Source organism: Nerophis ophidion, linkage group LG20, assembly GCF_033978795.1.
Source record: "Nerophis ophidion isolate RoL-2023_Sa linkage group LG20, RoL_Noph_v1.0, whole genome shotgun sequence".
Taxonomy (NCBI): domain Eukaryota; kingdom Metazoa; phylum Chordata; class Actinopteri; order Syngnathiformes; family Syngnathidae; genus Nerophis; species Nerophis ophidion.
Window position 1 is genome coordinate 25,269,400 of NC_084630.1, and position 19,914 is coordinate 25,289,313.

Genomic DNA, 19,914 nt, shown 5'->3' on the forward strand with positions numbered 1-19,914 from the left:
AATTAATATAGGTTAAAAAAGATTTGCAAATCATTGTATTCAATTTTTATTTACGATTTACACAACGTGCCAACTTCACTGGTTTTGGGTTTTGCAACAACAAAATAATGTGAGGAATTATATAAAATTCATCACATTAATATGTTTGTGCTGTTCCTTAAACTGTCCTATATTAGCACATTGTTTGCCTTCTTTACTCAATGAAAAAACAGAAATGAAATTTTTTTACAACCAGAGGTCATATCGTTTAAAACATCTATGGGGGAAAACTAAAGTTAAAGCAATAATAATAAAAAATTAATAATAATCATGTAAATATAGTTGAATAATTAAAATACCTGTTTCCTCATCTTGGTTAGATTCATAAAAAGGGGACATAAACAAAGGAGATGAGGGATTTATTATTATTTACGTAATAATATTAATACTCTTCATGCACTTACATATTCTGGGAAATTTTCATGATGGAAATTGCATAGATACAGGAACTATACAACATGTGACATCACCAAATTTACAAGGTATAAAAACGGAAACTTAAATAACTCTTTATTTTTACTATAAGTTGGCAAGCTCTGTGAAGGGCTGGATATGTTTTCTTTATTTTAGAGTAAAAAACAAAAAAAACAAAAACAAACAAATTAGATGTTGGGGCTTCACAGTGGAAGAGGGGTTAGTGCGTCTGCCTCACAATACGAAGGTCCTGAATAGTGTCGGGTTCAATCCCGGGCTCGGGATATTTCTGTGTGGAGTTTGCATGTTCTCCCCGTGAATGCGTGGGTTCCCTCTGGGTACGCCGGCTTCCTCCCACTTCCAAAGACATGCACCTGGGGATAAGTTGATTGGCAACACTAAATTGGCCCTAGTGTGTGAATGTGAGTGTGAATGTTGTCTGTCTATCTGTGTTGGCCCTGCGATGAGTTGGCGACTTGTCCAGGGTATAAACCGCCTTCCGCATGATTGTAGCTGAGATAGGCACCAGTGCCTCTCGCGACCCCAAAGGGAATAAGCGGTAGGAAATGGATGGATGGATGGATGGATGGAATTAGATGTTACGATAACATCACAAGCCACAGAGTGGCGGTAATGCTCTATAGAAGTGTAGGAACCGCCTTTTAGTAACGAAGAAGAAGATTATCTTGGAGACGTCACATCTCCGGTGTATTATGTGTTTGTTTGTTTTTTTGTCAGATAGAAGCCGCATTTTATTATAATTATGAGTTTTTCTTCAACTAATTAGACTTATCTTACCAGCACATAACCTGAAGAGGTTTGAACATTTTGAAGTTTGATACCGCCGAATAAAAACAAAGAAGAAAAAGGTAGGAGCTTTAAAAAACAAAGAAGTGTGCGTTCATACAAGTGCAATAACATGACTCTGAATTCATCAACATTATCACAACGACGGCTTGCCTTGGCTAAATTATTTCTGAAAAGACATCTACTGTGTAAACAATATAAAACAGACCAAATTGTTACAACTATGTTGTCTTGAATACAACCTAATACATAGAGCAGGGGCGTCAAACTAATTTTAGATCAGGGGCCACATGGAGAAAGATCTACTCCCTACTGGGCCGGACTGGTAAAATCACGGCACGATAACTTAAAAATAAAGACAACTTCAGATTGTTCTCTATGTTTAAAAATAGAACATGTTTTTTTTTTTACACTTACATGTTCCGGTTAATAGTATTGTATCTTTATTTGTTGTTATTTATACTTCCTGAATAAATTATGTGATATTGCTCATCAGTCAACTTATTGGTGTTAATATTCAATTTATCAGGATACAAAAAATAATATCAAAATCAAATTACAAGATGTTATTATTGTAGTTTGCTCATGTTTCTCGACTGGTGCATTAACATAATGCGGTTAATTTTATTTTTTACATCCATCCATTTTCTACCGCTTATTCCCTATGGGGTCGCGGGGGAGCGGGACACTGGTGCCTTTCTCAACTACAATCAGGCGGAAGGCGGGGTAAACCCTGGACAAGTCGCCACCTCATCACAGGGGCCACACCACATACTTCATAGTGAAATTGTCTTGATGCCAAATAGTAAACAGTACAGGACAGTAACATACCAACTCAATAGGTATAGATTTTACTTTGTCCCACTGGAAAAATGCAAAAATAAGGAGTGTAATGTTGGTATAGTGCAATACTTGAGGTGTGCAATACGGGGGGAGTGGAATGTGTGATCTCATATCTATGGCTATACATACGCACTGTTTACTGTCATCATATGAACTGTATGCATGTATGTACAGTATGTATGTATGTATGTATGTATGGATGGATGTTGTGTCTTGATTTTCAAGACAAATTTCCCCTTAGAAACAATAAAGCTAATTATTATTATTATTATTATTATTATTATTATTATTATTATTATTATTATTACACTGTATAATACACATTAATTGTATTACATGTCTTTATTTTGACTTTGTGGATTATTCTTGATTCTTTATATTCTTTGTATTGCTTTCTGATTTTGTTTGTGAAATGTAACTGTGAAGGAGCAATTGCTATTCGCATTTAGTTTCTTTCTACCATTGTATCGATTATTACTCTGTGCACACGTGCAACCCAAATTTAACTTTCGAGGAGCAATAACATTACAGTTGGCTATGTTGCCTGTATGTGCTTGTAAGGTTGAGGAAATGCTCCAAATGTAAACGTAAAGATATTATGGGTGCTGCAGTAACATATTTTTATTTAGGTGGTAATTTCTAATGGTTTCTTATCCCCTGACTGAAAATGTTTGATATACAAACCCGAAAAGCAGTAAAGTTGGCGCGTTGTGTAAATAAAAACACAATACAATGATATGCAAATCCTTTTCTACCTGTATTCAATTGAATAGACTGCAAAGACAAGTTACTTAACGTTCGAACTGGAAAACGTTGTTATTTTTTGCAAATATTAGCTCATTTAGAATTTGATTCCTGCAACGTGTTTCAAAAAAGCTGGCACAAGTGGCAAAAAAGACTGAGATAGTTGAGGAATGCTCATCAAACACTTATTTGGAACATCCCACAGGTGAACAGGCTAATTGAGAACAGGTGGGTGCCATGATTCATTGCTCAGTTATTCACAAACAAGGATGGGGCAAGGGTCACCACTTTGTGAACAAATGCCTGAGCAAATTTTCAAACAGTTTTTGAACAACATTTCTCAACGAGTTATTGCAATGAATTTAGGAATTTCACCATCTACGGTTCGTAATATCATCAAAAGGTTCAGTGAATCTGGATAAATCACTGCACGTAAGCGGGCTTAGACCTTTGATCCCTCAGGCGGTATCAAATCAAAAAGCGACATCACGGTGTAAAGGATATCACCACATGGGCTCAGGAACACTTCAGAAAATCACTGTCAGTAACTACAGTTTGTCGCTACATCTGTAAGTGCAAGTTGAAACTCTACTATGCAAAGCCAAAGCTATTCATCAACAACACCCAGAATCGCTGCCGGCTTCACTGGGCCCGAGCTCATCTAAGATGGACTGATGAAAAGGGAAAAAGTGTTCTGTGTTGTGACAAGTCCACATTTCAAATTGTTTTTTTAAACTGTAGAAGTCGTGTCCTCTGGAACAAAGAGGAAAAGAACTATCCGGATTGTTATAGGCGCAAAGTTGAAAAGCCAGCATCTATGATGGTATGAGGGTGTAAGGCATGGATAACTTACACATCTGTGAAGGCACCATTCATTCTGAAAGGTACACACAGGTTTTGGAGCAACATATGTTGCCATCCAAGCAACGTTATGATGGCCGACCCTGCTTATTTCAGCAAGACAATGCCAAATCCCGTGTTACAACAGCGTGGCTTTGTAGTAAAAGAGTGCGGGTACTAGACTGGCCTGCCTGAGACCAACGTTCCCTCTATGGTACGCGCCTGTGCAATTGCACACTGTTCACGCGTCCTCTGCGCATGGCAAATCTAGGCCGCGCATAAAATCGAATAAAAAGATAAGCGCATAACAGTATGCACGTGTGTCGTCGCTCACATGTGCGCCACTGAATGCTTAAGGAGTTTTGGCGTTTGCTCACACACATGAAAAATTGAAGGGAAAATTGGCTGAGACCCCGGACAACTTAAGCTGTACATCAAGCAAGAATGAGAAAGAACTCCACCTAAAAAGCTTCAAAAATTGATCTCCTCAGTTCCCAAACGTTTACTGAGTGTTGTTAAAAGGAAAGGACATGTAACACTGTGGTAAAAATGCCCCTGTGACAACTTTTTTGCAACGTGTTACTGCCATTAAATTCTAAGTTAATGATTAGTTACAAAAAAAAAACAAGTTTCTCATTTGGAACATTAAATATCTTGTCTTTGCAGTCTAATCAATTGAATATAAGTTGAAAATGATTTTCATTGTATTCTGTTTTTATTTATATATTACACAACATGCCAATTTTACTGGTTTTGGGTTTTGTAGAATGATGTAAATAATCAGTGTAAATGAAAATACATGTTTAAAATTTTGTCTTACAGGACATCTGTCATCATGACGACCAAGAGTGGCCTTATAACTGACTCATTTAAAGTTGTGAAGAAAGCAAGAAGAGTGACAAAAAAAGATAAGGGACCCATTGCTCCTTCATCACAGGGTTGGTATCATTTTACTGTATAATGTTGCCTCTGTATGAAATATATGGGATGAAATATTGGTGGATTGGATGTTTGGACACAGCCTGAGTTATGATCGTGGCAGAGGAATAGATGATGGCGTCATCAGCGTGAAGGTCCTTGGTCTTTGTACGTATTCTGATCCTACGACATATATATATATATATATATAAATATACATATATATATATAAATATATATATATTTGTTTTTAACTGATTTAACGGCAATTAGTCATAACAATTAATACACACACATATATATATATATATATATATATATATATATATTTATATATATATATATATATATATATATATATATGAATTTTTATCACAAATATGTATATTTGTTTTTACTGATTTTATATATATACATATAGACATATATATACAATATATATACATATTTGTTTTTTACTGATTTAACGGCAATTTGTGATATATATATATGTATACATTTTTATCTCAAATGTATATATTTGTTTTTTACTGATTTTATATATCTATATATATATATATATATATATATGTGTATGTATATATATATGTTTTTTTACTGATTTAACGGCAATTTGTGATGTATATATATATATATATACATCACATATATATATTATGTATATATATATATATATATATATATATATATATATACATCACATATATATATTACGTATATATATATATATATATATATATATATATATATATACATATATATATATATATATGTTTTTTACTGATTTAACGGCAGTTTGTGATAAAAATTAAAAACCCTTATTTTTCCCTATTTTCCGGGGAAATGACCCATACATTGAAATACAATTATTGACATGTATGCCCTCTCTCTTTTCTCTAAACATGACAAACGTCAGCTAACAGCTAGACTAGGAGAAGGTGTTTTCAGACCAAGAGTGTCGAAAGGTTTTCAGTGACCCTAATGTGATAAATTTTTCATCAAACAACGTCAGGTGATTTCACAAACATTGCTGGATTTTTGTCTGATGCTGCATGTCAGTGGAGAAGTACTGTAGACTCAGCGCGGTACATAAGAAGGAGGGCCGGGGGAGCAATAGATCAAATTGGGAAGGAATTTTCACAGGAACTCAAATATATGACCCCCATATTTAGGGAGAATTGATTACAGAGAGTAGTAATTCCATCCATCCATCCATTTTCTACCGCTTATTCCCTTTCGGGGTCGCAGGGGGCGCTGGCGCCTATCTCAGCTAATTGTTATTCTTAAATAAATGAAGAAAAAATTGTTCCAAAAGACACTTTTCTTACTCAGGGCAAAAGGGCAGGTGCTTGAGCACTACTACAGGTCTGATGTACATAGTATGTCTTTAATCCTCTTGATCCTGTTGTGATGGAAATCTGTTTTTATCAACCAGACACTGTGACTGAAACATGCCAACAAGAAGAGCAACAGAAACTGCAACAGTTTGACCTTGACTGGAGATTTGGGCCCAGTACAGGTATTCTAACCACATTACATTTTGACTTTTCTCTTCAAAGCGATGACAACAGGCATTAGTTCCTTTGAGGTCGCATCGATCCATGAAGTGATGTTGCCGACTTTTGAATCAGCATCTTTTTTTTTTATTTTTTTTTTTACTACCGGGTATCTTTGTATGCTGCAGGGATCAGCAGGCTTCAGAGATGGGAGAGGGCAAAGGTGCATGGTTTGGATCCACCTGAGGAGATCCGGGACTTGCTTATACAAAACCAAACTGATCCAGAGTACAATCTAAGGTGACACACACAGAACAACAAATGACATCATGGAGACGACTGGCCAATAATTTGCATACATCTGCAGTCTATAAAACCCCCTTCACACCAACATCATGAAAAAGCTGTCAGATAGAGTTTTCCATACTTTTAATCTTGGGAGGAAACAAAGCACAAACAGGAAAATACAGGCAGACACTGGAAATTATTGTATTTGTATTAAAGCTGTCCAACAACTAAAATATTTAATCGAGATTAATTGCATTTTGTTCATAGTTAACAAAAAAATGATCGCTTTTGATTGCAGAGATACAGTGAAGAAAATAAGTATTTGAATACCCTGCTATTTTGCAATTTCTCCCACTTAGAAATCATGGAGGGGTCTGAAATTTTAACGCATGGTGCATTTCTACTGTATGAGAGATAACCTAAAAAGAAAAATTCAGAAATCACAATCTCTGATTTTTTTAAACAATTTATTTGTGTGATACAGCTGAAAATAAGTATTTGAACACCAACATTAATATTTGGTAGAGTAGCCTTTGTGTGCAATTACAGAGGTCAAACGTTTTCTGTAGTTCTTCACCAGGTTTGCACAGACTACAGGAGGGATTTTGGCCCGCTCCTCCACACAGATCTTCTCTACATCTGTCAGGTTTCTGAGCTGTCGCTGAGTAACAAAGACTTTCAGCTCCCTCCAAAGATTTTCAATTGGGTTTACGTCTGGAGACTGGCTAGTCCACTCCAAAACCTTAATATGGTTCTTTTAAGACACTTCTTGGTTTTCCTGGCTGTGTGCTTTGGGTCATTGTCATGTTGGAAGATCCAGCCACGACTCATCTTCAATGACCTGACTGAGGGAAGGACGGTTTTGGCCAAAATCTCACAATACATGGCTGCAGTTATCCTCTCCTTAATACAGTACAGTCCTGTCCCATGAGCAGAAAAACACCCCCAAAGCATGATGCTATCACCCCCATGCTTCACAGTAGGGATGGTTTCTTGAGATGGTACGCATCATTCTTCTTCCTCCAAACACGCATAGTGGAATTATTACCAAAAAGGTCAATTTTGGTCTCATCTGTCAACAAAACTTTCTCCCATGACTCCTCTGGATCTTTCAAATGATCATTGGCAAACTTAAGACGCGCCTTAACATGTGCCGGTTTACGCAAGGGAACCTTCCGTGCCATGCATAATTTCAAACCATGACGTCTTAGTGTATTACCAACAGTCACCATGGAAACAGTGGTCCCAGCTCTTTTCAGGTCATTGACCAAGTCCTGCTGTGTAGTCCTGGGCTGATTCTTCACGTTTCTTAGCATCATTGAGACCCCACAAGGTGATATCTTGCATGGGGCTCCACTCCGATTGAGATGGACCGTCATGTTTAGCTTCTTCCATTTTCTAATGATTGCTTCAACAGTGGACCTTTTTTCACCAAGCTGCTTGGCAATTTCTCCGTAGCCCTTTCCGTCCTTGTGGAGTTGTACAATTTTGTCTCTGGTGTCTTTGGACAGCTCTTTGCTCTTAGCCATGCTTAATGTTTGGGTCTTACTGATTTTATTGGGTTGACAGGTGTCTTTATGCAGCTAACGACCTCACGCAGGTGGGAGAATTTACAAAATAGCAGGGTGTTCAAATACTTATTTTCTTGACTGAACATCATTTTTTAGCATTGATACGCCAGACCGATCATTTTCAAGCTTTTAATACCGTGACTGGACAATTACCGGTACTTTGCTTTAATTAAATGTTTTTAAACATACTTATTCAAACATATCGACACAAAAATTGACATAAACTGACATAATGACAATAACAAAATACTTGCAGTACATTTGTGTCTTGCCACATTTTGTATTTTGTGAGAATACAGAATTTATATTCCTGCTCTAGGAGCACCTGTATTAGAGCATAGGAGCTACACAATGTTTAGATACAAGTTTCACATATTAATAAGACAATATGTGGATTGTTATGATCATGGTTTGATTGTCAAAGAGGTTTGGTAATATAATCTGTGATTTTTTTTACCAAAATAAATGCTTTTAATATTCTGTACATTACATGTTGTACAAGTTAATGACAGACATATCGATACATGCCAATGTTTTAACCTTCTCTATTAATAAAAAATGACTATTTATCCTGCTATTTTTTATTTGATGGAGGAATATTAACTAGAATGTATTATAAAAGAATATACACTTTATTTAAGCCTGATACAAAAAATTCCCCCGATATTCTTAACTGATGTTCTAGCATTTATCTAGGTAGAAATATCACAATTATGTTACAAAACATATTTGACAAAGCATGATCGTAATGTAAGATATTTATATTGTTATTTTAGTTTGACCGCATCTGAGAGGGTGTTTGACTCCAGTCGTTTTGCCAATTTTCTCAGGTAAAAATTGCCACATTTCCTGATCAAATACAGGGTAGAACGCTGACCGAACATTCCCTCTGATTGTACAATCCTTCATAAACTGGGTTAGACGGCCTGTGTCTGTTTGTCAACATCTGTCCAACATAATGTTTGCAGAAACATTTATTATACACCATAACTTTCTACAGCCTGTGTAATGTAAGTGTGACATCATTATTTTTGCCTAGATAAATTACCAAGAAAGGACATTTCTATTGAACTACAGAGACAGCAGCAGCATCAATGTTGTCAGCAAGAGGGGCAATACAGTGGTTTCATTATTTTCATGCTCTGCTGAATGAACAAAAAATAATATTTTGACTGCCATGATGAAGGATTATACATCCATGATCCATAACTGGACTTTAATAAAATACAAAAGTGACCATACTTTTACAACAAAGTATGTTTCCATTGGCCTACAGCTTATTCTCTGAAATAAAATGTGTTAATATTGAGACATATTAATATATATTACATAAACTTGCTTTGTTACCTACACTTATAAGACTCATGGTACAATATTTTGACTTACATTGAATTGGTTTTATCATCGAAAATGAACAAAATGTGGCAAAGTGGCGGCTGTGCTGTGCTACCTCTTTTGTCACAGCTCTTAATCGCATCATTGTCTGTTTTTCAGCTTATGGCGTGAATATCCCTTGTGAGGACCAACAAAGAAGATCACTTCACTATCAAGGATTATATGTTAACATACTTGCACTAAATGTATAGAGGGTGTCGCTAAAATCTGGAAGTATAGTTTACACAATACATTATACTAAAAAAAACAATACATCAATAATAAAGTATAAAAACACAAAATCATTGTTTTGAAGATTAAAATTAAATACTATAACTTGAATATAATATAAATAAATTGAAACATATTAAATAAAATAATAATAAAAAAACATATTTATATTACATAGGATATAAATATATTAAATAGAAAAAAAAATATTTACATTTTTATGATTGGGTTGTATCTACAGTATATATCTATATCTACCTATGATTCCAAACTTAAGAGACATTCTGTAGTTTCATACACTACCGGTATACACAATTAAAGGATTTTTAATACAGCTTGGACAGTTTAAACATTTTAACAGTCAGAGGATTAATCATTTAGAAACAATTTTATCCTTGCATTTGTATTCTGCAATAGTGAAACATGTCATAATCTCTCATAAGTATTTTCTATACCGGTTGTCCTCATTAATGTAAGCCAGAGCCTATCACAGCTGGCTTCAGCTGCTGTGAAAATATAAAGCAACTGTCTATTGTCAGAAAAGTCTAACTTGTACAAAACCGAAAGTTCCTTCCCAGCAGGCATTAAACATTGATGCAATTTTTTTATACATACATGTCCTTTGAAACTGACTTTGAAACAACGTTGCAAACTAGTTGTATTTGTAACTTGAGACAATTTGATGTCCTATGTAGGATCCACATTGTTGGTTGGGAAATTACCAAATTTCAATGCCCAAACCAATGTCGCAACCTGACATTGAATAATAATAATAAACATAGTCAAAAAGCATGTTGTTTCAACATCGCATTTGTGTTGGAGAATATTTGTTGGTAAATGACCAAATTTCAGTGGTCAAATCAACGTCAGAACTCAACGTCGTCAAAAACCATGTTGTTGGAACGTTATGTTTGAGTTGCTCAACGTCAGAACCTAATTCAACAAATTCTCAATGTAGTTTTAATCTCTTGTGCCTACTGTGTTATTATGATTGTAGTTTTTAGTGCATTCAATGCAAGCTTTTATTGTTGTAGTTCCTGTATACACGTTTTCTGTGACCAGTGTTCACACCTGGAAGATGCCCGATATGATCCAAACTTCTAGTGGTTCCTTGTGTAGACATGAGTTCTCCGTTTCTGTGCTAGTACATCTTTTTTTATCTTATTCCTAGCTTTTACACATTTCGTGTCCTTCACCTTCTTTTACGGATTAGTTTTTGTTCCTTGTTTCTCAAGCGTGTTCCTGGACTAACTTGGCTGGCTACTAAATGGTACATGAGTTTAGCACTTTTTTACCTTCAAGGTACTCAAAGCGCTTTAACACTATTTCCACATTCACACACACATGGCGGGAGCTGCAATGCAAGGCCCTAACCACGACCCATCAGGAGCAAGGGCGAAGTGTCTTGCTCAAGGACACAACGTACGTGACTAAGATGGTAGATGGTGGGGATCGAACCAGGAACCCTCAGGTTGCTGGCACGTCCCCTACTAAAACCCTCTTCACTTCTCGTTTGGATGTTGATTGTTAGTTTCATTTGTAGACTTTTTTTAGAGCTCTCTCTGTGAATCTTTGTACTTTATTTTCAACAAACTGCTGTTGTTTGGGTATTTTGCATTACCTTAAATAAATGGTTTCTGGTTTATGGCTGTGTATCTGCGTTATATATACTGCATTATACAGGGGAACCCCGTTCCTGACTGTCCATGGGGCCAACTCATCAAGTCTGCTGTGTTATTATTACGAAAAAGTTTGGCCGCTTTTGTCGACATCGACATACAATTTGTGGTCCGAAGGGCTCATTCATGTGATAACTAATCTGTTTTTGTCAACATGTATTGTATTGTGACAGCAAGCTAACTAGTTAAACAGCTGTAAAAAATCGTAGTGCAAAGTAAGCTTCAGAATAAAAGGGTGTTTTAACCTGGATTTGACCACAGCAACAAACAGTGGCCTCACTTAATTTAAATTTTTAAAATGGCACACAAAACCCGCCCACAAACTATGTGAAACTATTCACTAGTTCTCCCCCAAAATGCATTTCTAAAATAAAAAATAAATGAATACATATATATATATATATATATATATATATATATGTATATATATGTATATATATATACATATATATATATATATATATATATATATATATATATATATATAAATTTAATATGATCCCCTATATACTCCAATCACTTCTGAACAATGATGGCACATTGTTTTTGTCTGTTTACATATTTCACCGGAGAGAACAAGTTTTCGCAAACCGTAGACCTGAATAGCAGAAGAATCGTTTCAAGCTCTGGCTTCTGCTTGGCACCATCGTTAGCGAATAGGGGTGGGCAATATTTCAGATGTTGATCAGGAACCAAATAAGAAATAGGACCAATAATGCCTTTTTGTTGGTCATTACAAATTATTGAAACAGTGGCATTTGTTAAATGTATTGTTTATATGATTATACTGTGACAAGTCATTTCAGGCTTTTCATAGCGATTTTAAGGATAAGTAGATGAGGCAATTCCTGAAGGAATTGCGTGTGACTGCTCCAATTCTGAAGTTGAACTAAAATCCTGGATTTCTTTTTAGAATTTTTGAAATAGAGCACACAATTCCCACACAAGCTGAATATTTTGAAGTTGGAACAGTTTGAATCACATTAAAAATGTAGGGGTTGTGGAACTTTAAAGAATATCCCATTCATTTGAATGGGAATTTCCCCCAAAATTGTGAATTTCAGGAAAAGCGGGATTTTTTTTGAAAATGTTAAAAAAAACGTGAATAGTCTGAATGAGTTGAAATTGATGGAATTTTTCAAAACGGTCAAAAGATGTTGAAGTAGTAACATGTTGAATTGAGAAATGGTATTACGGAATTTCGGGAAAACCGGGAATTTTTCCAGTTCTAAAAACAACTTTGTTTTGTGTCCTGATTAAAGAGTGTTTTGATGATGGAACGGTTGAAACACGTTGAAAAACGTGGAAGGGGTGGTCTCCTGAAAAAAGCGTGGAACTAGGGCTTTGGAAAACCAGGAATTCTAGAAAATCCTGGATTTTTTTGGAACTTGTAAAAAAAGTATTTTAAAATTCCAGAATGATGGAATGTGTTGAAGGTGGAATGGTTTGAATAGGTTGACAAATTTTGAAATAGCGGAAGTTTGAAAAATGGCCAATTCATTTTGATTGGGAAAAAGGTCCAGGAAAACCTGGATATCTGAGAATGTTTGCAATTTGTCAAGGGAAAGCCCGAGATTCCCGAATAGGCTGAACAGTTTGAGGTTGGAATGGTTTGAACCGGGTGAATAATACCTAACACCTACTCAGTGGCCTAGTGGTTAGAGTGTCCGCCCTGAGATCGGTAGGTTGTGAGTTCAAACCCTGGCCGAGTCATATCAAAGACTATAAAAATGGGACCCGTTACCTCCCTGAATGGCACTAAGCATCATGGGTTGGAATTGGGAGTTAAATCACCAAAAACGATTCCCGGGCGTGGCACTGCTGCTGCTCAATGCTCCCCTCGTCTCCCAATGGGTAAACAAGCGGATGGGTCAAATGCAGAGGACACATTTCACCACACCTAGTGTGTGTGTACTTTAACTTTAACTTAACTTAATAAATAGATTAATTTTGGTGTCGAAAACCATATGTGTGAATGCTTTGGAGCATTCAGACAAAAACATATTCACTGAATTAATATAGTTCAAATAATATCTGTATCCCAATAAAGCAATATCGTTGTAAAAATTGCTTTAATTTTTGCTCTGACACGCTGCCATTTTGGGGAAGCAGTGCTGCCTGATATTGTCACGTGACTGTCACATGACAACCGCACTAAAATGCTTCCTGTACTCACTCACGGCCGAGGAGCTTAAATTAAATAAACACAATTCTAAAAGAGGCATTTTTGGACATTAAAATGGTGTCACGATGACTTCTTATGGTTTGAATTATTTACCAAACCAGACCATTTCACGTAATTTGGGGAGGGGTAGAACGTCTCGTGCGAGACAAAGGGGAGAAAGGAGCCGCAGTCCAATCAGGGCTCTTCTATTGTGCCACGTGTTCGCTGACGTCACAGAGAAAATGTCTTCCTCTTATCAAGCTTTTCGCTGCTATTAAGGTTTACGTGAGGAATAAACAAACCCAAATGGTGGTTGGCGCTTGTTATAATTTTGAACGGTGAAGTTGAGACGTGTTGTGATTCTTCACAGCGTCCAACTCGTCACAGCATTTAAAAAGATAGCAATCACCACAGCTGCGGTGACAGCTGACTAGCAGCAGCCATGGCTTCCGTGTGACAAGGAGAAGGTTTTCCGCCCACATTTCATCCCTCGTTAGTGACCTCGGCCGTGGACGTTAATGGATGCTCTGTCACATCTGGGACTATAACGCACCTTTGGGCCATTCAGGAAACAGGTGAGTGTCATCTGAGCCTCCTGCTACAGCTAATCGGCTATAGCAGCCATTGTCCGCACACTACAGTTCCCATTAATCAGATGTGATTACGTCACGTTATTATCGCATACGTGTCATATACGTGATATTTGATATTTTATGTCATGAGTGTGCAACTCAATAATGTTAGGTTCATGCTGGCTCCCTTGCTCATAGATTGCCAAAAGTACTTGGCCACCCATCCAAATGATCAGAATCAGGTGACCTAATCACGTTGCCCGGCCACAGGTGTATACAATCAAACACTTAGGCATGGAGACTCTTTCCACAAACATTTGTGAAAGAATGGGCCGCTCTCAGTGATTTTGATCGTGGAATTGTAATAAGATGCCCCCTGCGCAACAAATCCAGTTTTCGCTCCTAAATATTCCAAAGTCAACTGTCAACTTTATTATATGAAAATTGAAGAGTTGGGGTACAACACCAACCCAACCACCAAGTGGTAAACTGACAGAGAGGGGTCAGCGGATGCTGAAGCGCATAGTGTAAAGAGGTCGCCGACTTTCTGCACAGTCAGTTAGCGCTCCAAACTTCATGTGACCTTCCAATTAGCCCACGTACAGTACGCAGAGAGCTTCATGGATCGGGTTTCCATGGCCGATCAGCCTAATCTAACCCATACATCACCAAATCCAATACTATATATATAATATATATATATAGTATATATATATATATATATATATATATATATACACACACACACACACACTAGTGATGGGTTGATGAGGCTTCATGTATCGTTTCAACACGTTGCAAAACTGTATTGATCAATACTGTGGCACTAAATATTGACAACTGCTGGACATTAAAAATCCCTGCAGGCAACCTATGGACTGACTCAACTGACACTGATTTTATCCATCCATCCATCCATCCATCCGTCCATCCATCATCTTCCACTTATCCGAGGTCGGGTCGCGGGGGCAGCAGCCTAAGCAGGGAAGCCCAGACTTCCCTCTCCCCAGCCACTTCGTCTAGCTCTCCCCGAGGGATCCCGAGGCGTTCCCAGGCCAGCCGGGAATCATAGTCTTCCCAACGTGTCCTGGGTCTTCCCCGTGGCTTCCTACCGGTTGGACGTGCCCTAAACACCTCGGGTGGCATCCTGACCAGATGCCCGAGCCACCTCATCTGGCTCCTCTCGATGTTGAGGAGCAGCGGCTTTACTTTGAGTTCCTCCCGGATGGCAGAGCTTCTCACCCTATCTCTAAGGGAGAGCCCCGCCACCCGGCGGAGGAAACTCATTTCGGCCGCTTGTACCCGTGGTCTTATCCTTTCGGTCATGACTCAAAGCTCATGACCATAGGTAAAGATGGGAACGTAGATCGACCGGTAAGTTGAGAGCTTTGCCTTCCGGCTCAGCTACTTCTTCACCACAACGGGTCGATACAACGTCTGCATTACTGAAGACGCCACACCGATCCACCTGTCGATCTCACGATCCACTCTTGCCCCACTCGTGAACAAGACTCCTAGGTTCTTGAACTCCTCCACTTGGGACAGGGTCTCCTCCCCAACCCGGAGATGGCACCCCACCCTTTTGTGGGCGAGAACCATGGACTCGGACTTGGAGGTGCTGATTCTCATTCCGGTCGCTTCACACTCTGCTGCGAACCGATCCAGTGAGAGCTGAAGATCCCGGCCAGATGAAGCCATAAAACCACATCATCTGCAAAAAGCAGAGATCTAATCCCGCGGCCACCAAACCGGAACCCCTCAACGCCTTGACTGCGCCTAGAAATTCTGTCCATAAAAGTTATGAACAGAATCGGTGACAAAGGACAACTCCAAGTCCAACTCTCACTGGAAACGTGTCCGACTTACTGCCGGCAATGCGGACCAAGCTCTGGCACTGATCGTACAGGGAGCAGACCGCCACAATAAGACAGTCCGGTACCCCATACTCTCTGAGCACTCCCCACAGGACTTCCTGAGGGACACGGTCGAATGCCTTCTCCAAGTCCACAATGCACATGTAGACTGGTTGGGCAAACTCCCATGCACCCTCAAGAACCCTGCCGAGAGTATAGAGCTGGTCCACAGTTCCACAACCAGGAAGAAAACCACACTGTTTCTCCTGAATCCGAGGTTCGACTATCCGGCGTAGCCTCCTCTCCAGTACACCTGAATAAACTTTACCGGGAAGGCTGAGGAGTGTGATCCCACGATAGTTGGAACACACCTTCCGGTCCCCCTTCTTAAAGAGAGGGACCACCACCTCGGTCTGCCAATCCAGAGGTACCGCCCCCGATGTCCATGCAATGCTGCAAAGTCTTGTCAACCAAGACAGCCCCACAGAATCCAGAGCCTTAAGGAACTCCGGGCGGATCTAATCTACACCCGGGGCCTTGCCGCCGAGGAGCTTATTAACTATCTCAGCAACTGATTTTATGACCAATATATACAATAATATAAACCAAGTCATTGTATTTTATTCAGGATTATTTCATATCTTCATTTAAATAAAAATATTGATTATCTTTTTTAGATACAGTCAATAAATAATGTGAACATGTATCATAACATGGAAATCTAAGAGAACGTATTGTGAATGAGAATACTTGTGGTGTGGGATTTATTTTTTAGATTTTTCTTTTACATGCGCTCTGAATGCGCACTGTTGATTGAAGTTTTTATTAGTAGATTGCACAGTACAGTACATATTCCATACAATTGACCACTAAATGGTAGCACCCCAATAAGTTTTTCAACTTCCTTATCAACACAGGTTGGCGCGCAGGTGCCAGTGCGACACAGTTCGCGTATCGGTCACGTGACTTTCTAAAAGCGGTACGCGCACCGACACAGGGTTTCGCTCAATGAGCTCGACGCATGCGCCGATGCATCGGTGTACCCGGACCCATCACTAATATACACGTATGTATGTATGTATGTATGTATGCATGTTATATTGTGAAACACGTGGATGACACATTCTAGCAGTGTCTTGCAAATTTGAAAGCGACCAAAGGCTTCCAAATGTTCTTCACGTTGCAAAGTTAAAAAGTTTAAGTACCCATGATTGTCACACACACACTAGGTGTGGCGAAATTATTCTCTGCATTTGACCCATCACCCTTGATCACCCCCTGTGTGGTGGCATTGAGCAGCAGCGGTGGCCACGCCCGGGAATCCTTTAATAATAATAGGGCCGTGACGCTATTAAACTAAAACTTGGTGTGTAGGTTTTTCTCTTTTTATTTTGGCGGGTCTGAAAATAAACTCAATATTCTAGAACATAGGTGTCAAACTCTGGCCCGTGGGCCATATTTGGCCCGCCGTGTAATTTAATTTGGCCCTTGAGGCAAAATCAAGTTAACATTAGAGCGGCACCGCTGTATAACACCGCATTCACCGATTTTCCCGGGAGACTCTAGAATTTCAGCGCCCCTTCCGAAAATCTCCCGGTGCAACCATTCTCCCGAATTCCACCCGGACAACAATATTGGGGGTATGCCTTAAAGGCACTGCTTTTAGTGTCCCCTACAACCTGTCGTCAAGTCTGTTTTTCCTCCTCACAAACAGTGTGCCGGCCCAGTTATGTAATATATGTGGCTTCTACACACATGTAATCTAAATGCAATGCATACTTGATCAACAGCATACAGGTCACACCGAGGGTGGCCATATAAACAACTTTAACACTGTTACAAATATGCGCCGCACTGTGAACCCACAACAAACAAGAATGACCAACACATTTTGGGAGAACATCCGCACCGTAACACAACATAAACGCATCAGAACAAATACCCAGAACCCCCTGCAGCACTAACTCTTCCGGACCGCTACAATATACACCCCCTCCCCGCTACCAACAAACCCCGCCCACCTGAGCCCCGACATTAACTGAGCAGTAAAAAGGCCTGAATGGCTGATTTATTAATTATTTTATTTTCAAATGTATTAGCCTCTGGAAAAAGTTAATGTTAATATTTACCTCAGAAGGCTGCAAATACAAAATAGGCATTCAATTTTTATTTAAATTTGATTTGATATGCCATTGATATTTTTTAATTATTATTATTTGAAACTCAATTTTGCATGTCACTATAAAGTTATATAAGCCTTGCTTGTTCAATATTCAATGAAAAACTTGTTTGGGGCCCTATTAAAAGGTTAATTTGTTGAACCTCGGCCCACGGCTTTGTTCAGTTTTAAATTTTGGCCCACTTTGAATTTGAGTTTGACACTCCTGTTCTGGAATCATTTTCAAAACAGATAAAAACATTTCCATTGTAGAGAACACTGATTCTTTGAAAGTAAAAGGTGAGAGACCTAAGCGGATGTTGCCACTTTCTACAAATACTTGTTTGTAGTAAACTATGATACCTGTTTGTATTAAACTTTGATTCGAACGTTTTAGCGTTATTTTTGTGTTCAATTACAGTAAGCGTGTTTATCTTAAACATGCCCTTGTCATTTTTAATAATTTTTTTTGTGTTCAATTACAGTAAGCGTGTTTATCTTAAACATGCCCTTGTCATTTTTAATATTTTTTTTTGGTGAGATGTACAACAATAATATCATACCATGGCCTTAATACTGTGATAATATACTGTAATATTTTTATATCATTACTTCCACTAAAAATGCTACATTATACAATGTAGGAGCAAAGCTAAAGTTCTTGATTGACAACGGCGGGCGGATCGATACAAATATTGACAATAATTGTACCAAGTAATGTATTAGTATATGGTCTTGTTTTTGTTATTGTTTACACACTCAGGAAATAAATCCCTGCCACAGGAGGGCTTTAAGGGCAACAATTAAATGATTTAAATCAGAGTTAATTGTGGGAACTTATTTTAATATTTATTTCTATTATTAAATTGCCATACTGTTTGTCTTTTTTTAATTGTGATCAAAATAAGTAATTTAATCTTGAAATCTTTAAGTATCAGCACTGATACGACCGATACTGCCCTTGTAACTACTTGGTATTAGATCAATACCCAAATTTGTTATTTTCCAATACTAATGTAAAGTATCTAAACAACAGAAGCATGTGTGCTTATTACATTTTAACGGAAGTATAGATGAACTATGTTACAGCAGAAAGTAACCAACAAGTGTCACATTTGGGGAAGTGGTGCTAGCAGCATAACCCCAAGTATGCAGAGAACGGCAGGCGGAATACAGTAAAAAAAAATAAAAAAAAATGTGCAGCTAGGAAGTGCACTAGAGCAAAGATTAGTGCAGTTAGGAAGTGTGCAATTACCAAAGCAATCACTCACATTGGACAGAGAACAACCGTATACAAGATAATGATCCAGCCCTGTCTGAATGTGTGTCCCGGTTGGCGATCAGGGACATGTGTGGTAGTCAGCATTTGGTGGCAAACAGGGGAAGTGAAAACACAAAATAAGACCACTGGACAGGAACTCAAATGCCACAAACATGGGAAAAAGCAACACAAGTCAACAACTGATCATGGGTATGGCAGCTGGTAGATTTAATATTTTTGAGAAAATAATACTGCAATATGTTACTGCTTAGGTCAGCAGCCAAACTAGGAGGCTTTTTAACCCATTTTAAAATGGTTATATTGTCACTTACATTCCAAATAATATATTGTTACTGCAGGAGGCTGTAATATATATCACAATCTAGATTTAATGCTATATCATCCACCCAGACAGTGAATAGAGAAAGAAGTGGGTAAATATTGCGTGAAGTGTACAGTATATTTCTTAGGGTGTACTGACGAAAGTATTCCAAGTGTCGCGGATACATTTGCCGAGATCATTTAGTCTGCACATCACATGACTAAGCGATTGGTTTGGTTTCTGAACCATGATCGCATTTCACAGTAACGTGCAATTTTAATTTCTAAATGCGTGTGTGCTGTGGCACAAAAACATTTCGACACAAGCATTCATATGTCCA

At 38.2% G+C, this 19,914-nt stretch overlaps 2 protein-coding genes across 4 annotated transcripts in view; both read left to right on the forward strand.

The window, feature by feature from the left end:
* The first annotated feature begins 1,115 nt into the window (after window positions 1-1,115).
* Window positions 1,116-11,208, forward strand: pold4 (DNA polymerase delta 4, accessory subunit). 2 transcript variants are annotated; one of them, XM_061880842.1, is made up of 5 exons: window positions 1,116-1,322; window positions 4,510-4,625; window positions 6,041-6,124; window positions 6,290-6,401; window positions 9,455-11,208. In XM_061880842.1, the coding sequence occupies exons 2-5, from the start codon at window positions 4,523-4,525 to the stop codon at window positions 9,477-9,479; spliced, it is 324 nt and encodes a 107-aa protein (XP_061736826.1). In that variant the 5' UTR covers window positions 1,116-1,322; window positions 4,510-4,522; the 3' UTR covers window positions 9,480-11,208. The 2 variants fall into 2 exon arrangements, with proteins under 2 accessions (XP_061736826.1, XP_061736825.1); XM_061880841.1 differs by lacking the exon at window positions 1,116-1,322 and having other exon boundaries at window positions 4,487-4,625.
* A 2,404-nt stretch (window positions 11,209-13,612) lies between these two features.
* Window positions 13,613-19,914, forward strand: part of LOC133538924 (palmitoyltransferase ZDHHC5-A-like) — a 31,908-nt gene continuing 25,606 nt past the window's right edge. Inside the window, exons 1-2 of one of the 2 annotated variants that reach the window (XM_061880845.1) lie at window positions 13,613-13,983; window positions 16,751-16,899. The gene's annotated coding sequence lies outside the window, so the exon portion shown is untranslated. The remainder of the gene's footprint in view (window positions 13,984-16,750; window positions 16,900-19,914) is intronic. The other variant, XM_061880844.1, reaches the window with a different exon arrangement.